This window comes from Physella acuta, unplaced genomic scaffold, assembly GCF_028476545.2.
Source record: "Physella acuta isolate Inbredline_101_S28 unplaced genomic scaffold, ASM2847654v3 ptg000632l, whole genome shotgun sequence".
NCBI classification, from domain to species: domain Eukaryota; kingdom Metazoa; phylum Mollusca; class Gastropoda; family Physidae; genus Physella; species Physella acuta.
Genome location: NW_026732151.1, coordinates 231771 through 238570, shown reverse-complemented (window position 1 = coordinate 238570; position 6800 = coordinate 231771). Strand labels below are relative to the sequence as shown.

The following is a 6800-nucleotide window of genomic DNA, read 5'->3' as shown; positions in this document are numbered from 1 at the left end:
GAACAGCACATTCAGCCCTAAAATTACCGTTGAATTTTCAATCCATCGAGACGCCAACATGCAATATCACCAAAAATTTTGGAATTGGCAAGGTTCTCCAAACATGTGAATTGATCATATGGGACGAATGCACTATGGCGCACAAAAAAGCATTGGAAGCTCTTGATCGCACACTTCAAGATTTGAGGGATAATGGGCAGCCCTTTGGCGGAGCACTCATTTTATTGTCGGGTGATTTTAGACAAACTCTGCCAGTTATACCACGTTCAACACCGGCTGATGAGCTTAATGCATGTCTCAAATCATCTGTTCTATGGAGACATATAAGGAAATTAACCTTGAAAACCAACATGCGTGTTCAACTTCAATATGATGCATCCGCCGAACGTTTTGCAAAACAATTGGGAATTGGGAAGATGACAGTTGAGAAATGGTAACAATATATTAAAATGCTTTATACGTAGCAATTAATATGTAAAGTGAATGTTAATCATATGTCCATATTACAATGATAAATATATTATAGTAAAAATGTACAATGAATGTTATAATATTTTTTTCCGTATAAAATTATTGTATACATTTTTCAAGATGCAAATTGAATGTAATAATACTTCCTTTTTTAAAGGAATGATACGTTTCAATAAAAAATGTAAATGTAATGTCATCATTACTTTCATAATGTGTTTCCTTAATTTCTTTAATTTGTTTAAACCTTTAAGACCGCATTAAGGGCACACTAGTTATATATACATCACAATGTCCTATTTTACTTTTTTTTTTAAAGAACTTTAAGTAAAAAAACAAGTTAATATAAAGTCTAGTGAAAATTTAAGCGAAATTTCCTTAATTAATTTTTTGTGACCAAACGAAAGGATATTTTTGAAAACTTTCTGCGGCAATATTGTTCTAAATTAAGGCAGGAATCGATTGGTAAATTTTTAAGGCGCTAAGTGGTCTGGTTGCCGAGATATGGGCCAAAAACTGCATTTTTCGAGGTTTTTTGGCTTTTCCGGGAAATGCAGGAAGAATTTCCGGGAAGTTTTTTGGCCCACAATCATCCTCGGAACTTGTTTAACATATTTACTTTTGGAACTAGTCCTCGATATTGCTTCGTTGAGGAGGAGATACGACTTAAAGCTGCGGACTACAGCTGCGGACACACATCCATCCAGAAATTACGAGTTAATAATCGCAATTCCTGTAAGGAAATTGCGCTAAAAAAACGATGCATTACTACACTAACATCATTTTATTAAAGATTAATTATATATCCCTTAAAGAAGGGACACAATTTTACAATGCAAGGGAATTAACTTAACAAAATTGCTCAAATAAAAACGAATAACACCTCATAACAAAATACACCATTTATATTTATTGTTTTACATATAACATGTGTGCAATTATACAGTATGCAAACAATTTTGTACTAATTTTAGATACGATATAAAATATAACTTGTATCAAATTTTCACTTAGAATAAAGACACATTAGCTTTATTTTAAGAATTATTGTATAAGAAGTGTTAAAAATGCTAGACTATAGTTGAATTTCATGTATTTCCCATGTTAAATTTCTGGATCCCTTACAAAAGGGACAAATCTGCACTAATCTTAGCCCAGCGGTCGGCAACCTTTTGAGACGAAGAGCCAAAAGCTACAATTTACAAAATGTCCCAGCTTTTAGAGAGCAACTAGTATTATATTCCAATATTGTGGTATTTTAAAAGGTTTAGGTAAATTTCATTTTTGATTTAAAATAAATAGCGTTAAATATGAAATAATTACTGCACTCCAATATTTACGCTAGCAGTCAGTTCATATTATATAGTGCGAGTATTGTAGGATAATCTGGAGTGATTAGATGCCACTGTTTTCTTGAGTTTATGGATCAATGTATACTTGTAATGAATAGTATGGATGGATAAATTTTCATTATACGATGTTACCTGTCCGTATTGTTCATGTTCAACCCTCGTGCTATATGTTACCTGTCTGTATTGTTCATGTTCAACCCTCGTGTTATGTGTTACCTGTCCGTATTGTTCATGTTCAACCCTCGTGTTATACGTTACCTGTCTGTATTGTTCATGTCCGACCCTCGTGTTATATGATGTCTGTTGTCACGTTGACCTCTCCTGTTTGTTCTTGTTTATTGTACGGGTATAATAGGGGTGTGGTAACGTGGTCTCAGTCTAGTAACTTCCTAATACCAGGTTAGTAGAGTTTAGTTCACTATAGTAGCCACTGTTTTCTACTCGATGTCATTAGTGGTTATAATGTGGAAAGGGGGGGGGGGGGTAATGAAGAAAATCAGAATAACTAAACTATAACAATATAACTACTTGTTACTGTGTGTTACAAACACGACTGATTGTATAAGACCGATCTCGGGAAAAAAAATTAAATTCAACGTCAAATATTTTGTGAATTATTTTAATCACGTAAACGGGATGTCTATAAAAAAAGAAGAAAAAAAAATGAAAAAAAAAGTTAAATACGAGAACAAAATAATAAAAGTATGAGTATCCTGGAGAAATTATTAATGAGAAACACTGTACACAAGTTATGAACTGTAATAGTTACAGCTTCCTTTAAATAATCTAATATATAAATGTAGATAAACTATTTCTATTATCATTTTTCAGCGGAAAGTTCAAGTAATATTTAGACTGTTTTTTAATCATATTCAACAACAATTTAGATTAGAATTAAAAGTCGAAATCTTGAATAACATTGAACCTTCTATCTCCGTAGTATTAAACTTCGTCACAAATCTACCGTACATAGCCGTGTTTTCCTGAATGTAATTGAATTGGTAATCTATCGTTTAAGGTGCGTACAGTCGCCCGCGGCTAGTAATGTACGAAAAGTTACCTCATTGTCAAGGCTAATACCAGAGGAGACAATCCACTACTCTTAGGTCACCACCAATAATAAAAAGAAAAAAAAAACATTCTCGTAATTACGTTCTCCTTTTAGACAAGAAAGTACATCGTAAAGATAAAGTAGAGTTTATGTGTTTCTTGACCACAGAATATTTAGAGATACCCGGTTAACTCTTATTAAAAAATAATCCTACACACATCACTGTCAGTGGGGTACACTGAGACTCGTATAGTTAAACAAAGGGGACGATATATTTGAAGTCGAATAAATGTCGACTAACTGAACAGAAAACCAAATACGTCTCCATAGCCTTAAGCGGGCAGTACACCGACACTCCCAAACCTAACGTTATTCGTCTGTGTCGTTTTAAAACACATAAACGGAAGTTTATAACGACGTTATAATAGTGATAGTTTATAACGATCTTATAATTGTTACAATGAATAACTTGATAAATAAATTATAGTTGTCTTAGTTTTTCTCACTCATAGAAGTCGGCATCGACTGTAGATAAAATATGTATCTACACCGTATTAAATAATACTGTATTCTAATCGCGGGATGTTCTTATGCTACTTCAATACCTGGAATATATTTAAATCAACTAAGTACTCGAGTACAACGCGAAGACACGGGCAGAATGCACATGTTAACCTGCAATATGATAAACTACATAGTGAAGGGCGGTTGACTAGGGGTCAATTCAAAGAACACGTACTTGAACTCATTCTGTCCCTTCAGCTATACCCTTTCACGACAGTACTGAAACCTTCTTTACTGAAATATTGACCCTTAAGCAGTTTAAAAGGTATCGTACACTTTAGAAAACCGCACGTCTTTTTACCTGTAAGTACATCAACATTGTGATATTTTATAAATATCCAATGAATGCAGCTTTTTAAAACGAAGCCGTTATTGTTTACCGTTTTTTTTTAAACTTATTGAGCGAAAGGCCAGACGTATGTACAGTGGTTTAAACAACGGGCCCATCGACTCTATAGATATTATGACTATCGTCTAGAGTTTTTGTATTACGATACAGTACAGATCTTTAGCCTCACAAGGTGGACCCCATCACGTGACATCAGTGGACGTTTAACCGGTAACTTACACCACTTCCAGTTACCGAAAATCCCCCAAAACTTGATAGAAACATGTATATGATTTAATACTTACACGCACATATGTCGTCCACCTAACTGCCATCGGTTTAAAAAAAAACAACTGATTGCTTACTTACAAAGCGTCTAAGCATTCTGTCTAAATATCATTTGCTCAGTTGAAATAATGAATATTAAAGACAAGGTTTAATCTGTTTAGAAAATGTTCATCTTTCTTTTTTTTCTTTTTTTTAAAGCAGCGGCAAGTACAAGTTAACTTGGCTTGGACAAAATGCATTACTTCCCCTAAGTGAATATTTTAATTTTAAAAATCTAATATGGGAAGCAACTTATAACAATGGCTTGCAGGGAAATATATGCATACCTAATTAATATAACAGCCAATATACATTTACAATTAGTATAGTAAATCTTTATGTTTTTTACAATCTTTATGAAACTTCTGTTAGTTACTTAACGTTTTACAAATTTGATAAAATAAATGTTACATTATTAATTACTAAAACTTTATGATATTTAAAAAATTACTCGTAATAAATTTTGCACTCTACTATCGTTTAGTTGTGGAAAATCTTACGCAATAATAATTTTGGTAAAAAAAAATAGACTTAGTATCCACATAATAAAAACCCTAAGTCGTAAGTGATACTCTTTCAGAATTTTATCTTAATTACAAAGTCAAAATGGCCCAGAAAACAGAAGGGATTCAGCAACTTCTAATTGCAGAGAAAAAAGCAACAGAAAGAGTAGTCGAAGCAAGAAAACGAAAAGCTCAGAGAATCAAAACTGCAAAAAAGGAAGCAGACACAGAAATCCTAGCCTTTAATAACGAGAAGGAGAATCACTACAAACAGTATGAACAAGAGATCCTTGGCAAAAAAAGTAACAGTGAGGCACAGATTCAGGTAGAAACAACTAAAAAGATCAAAGAGTTGGATGTCATGCTGAAACAAAACCGTGCTAAAGCTATGGACTCTATTCAACAAAGTCTCTTTAGGATAGAAGTGCAACTTCATGAGAATGTTAAGCTGTAAATTTAGTCTTCTGTACCTTTATTTGTATATTTTATTTAAAGGGTAGAATTCTTAATGTTTATTTAATTATTGACACAGACAGCTCATGCTTTTAATTTATCATGCAGATACAATTTGTTTAAAGATCTACTCTTCTGCATTTATTTTTCAACTTTACTATAAACTACATATTTTGTTTCCTTTAAGTTCTAGACTCGTTTTTTAGAAATGTAGGTAAATCTCTGTGGAGATATTTGCCTGAATTTGATAGCTGTTAGTATGTGATAATGTGTAGATAAATCTCTGTGATAGCCGAATAATTAATTGGTGTATCGTTTTAGTGAATTGTTAGGAAAAAAAACTAAATTACTCCTACCATAACTGAAGAGTTGGAGACCAAGGCATTGTTAGTAATTTAGTTGAAGTTAAATATTCTGAGCGTCTGATTGTACCTCTAGTTATACTGACTTGCACACATGGGTTTTTTCATCTATACACACTTGTATCTCATTGTTATTCGGAGTTCACTTATTCATTGTGATGTTTATTTATATGACAAGATTTGGTGGCATTGAATGCGTTCCTTGTATGGAAAGAAAGAAGCATACATTTTTTTCATCATGCATTGTATCTGGAAACTTGATTAAAATCCTTTGTTTTTAGTCACATAAAAAAAATAAAAAATAAAAAAAATAAAAAAATAAAAAAATAAAATAAAAAAAAAATTGAAAAAGGAAAATAAAACTATAAACAATTTAATTTAGTGTGGACGACAATGCAACAAACCAATGTCTAGTTGTCGCTTTAGTTAATTTTTAAAACGGCGAGGGCTTGTTCTGGTTGGCCTACGGAAAATATTATTTCCACGAATATATTTGTGTTCTATTGTCGCCTGTGTCCACTGTGTTAGAGTTAGAAAGTTGTATGATTACACATAGGTTGGATTGTCTCCCCTCTTGTTGAGGGTTTAATAGAGCGCATTTATTCAGTTAAAACGGTACATGCTACTGCTGGTCTAGATGAAAACGTAGTTAGAACCACTGAACAAGAGGTGAGAAAGGATGAGGAATGTGTAACAATTAGTGGACAACAATGGCGTCGTTATAACCAGTAACAATCATTATATATAACTGGTATTAAACCTAATAAATTACCTCGTTTTTCAAATTGTATTATTTACGACAGGTAACGTAATCAAATGGTTCCACGTTTAAAACATAGTCATCTGTATAGATTAGGTAGTACAACATTAGGCAATAGGCAAGTCATCTGTATATATATGGTAGTACAACATTAGGCAATAGGCAAGTCATCTGTATAGATTAGGTAGTACAACACTAGACAATAGGCAAGTCATCTGTATAGATTATGTAGTACAACATTAGACAATAGGCAAGTTATCTGTATAGATTAGGTATTACAACATTAGGCAATAGGCAAGTCATCTGTATAGATTAGGTAGTACAACATTAGGCAATAGGCAAGTCATATGTATAGATTAGGTAGTTGCCCTGTCGTCCACACAACTTGGTGGTTGACATAGAGGGTGATACACACACCCTCCTCACTCAACTCAATGGTTGACATAGAGGGTGATACACACACCCTCCTCACCCAGCTCAATGGTTGACATAGAGGGTGATACACACACCCTCCTCACCCAGCTCAATGGTTGACATAAAAAAAAAAGATGAACATTTTACAAGCAAATGAAACATTGTTTTAAAATATTATCGATCTCAAATCAACAAAGTTTGTTCAGATTGAATGCATA

The 6800-nt window shown here is 33.0% G+C and overlaps 1 protein-coding gene across 1 annotated transcript; it reads left to right on the top strand.

Annotated features, from left to right (window-relative positions):
- Positions 1-4624: 4624 nt before the first annotated feature.
- On the top strand, positions 4625-5699 carry LOC131948237 (V-type proton ATPase subunit G-like). Its single transcript, XM_059309776.1, has one exon. It carries the CDS (start codon positions 4697-4699, stop codon positions 5045-5047), a length of 351 nt encoding a protein of 116 aa, XP_059165759.1. The 5' UTR covers positions 4625-4696; the 3' UTR covers positions 5048-5699.
- The last annotated feature ends 1101 nt before the right edge of the window (positions 5700-6800 follow it).

Coding starts and splice junctions, on each gene's coding strand:
- LOC131948237 (XM_059309776.1), top strand. CDS start 4,697: ATGGCCCAGAAAACAGAAGGGATTCAGCAACTTCTAATTGCAGAGAAA.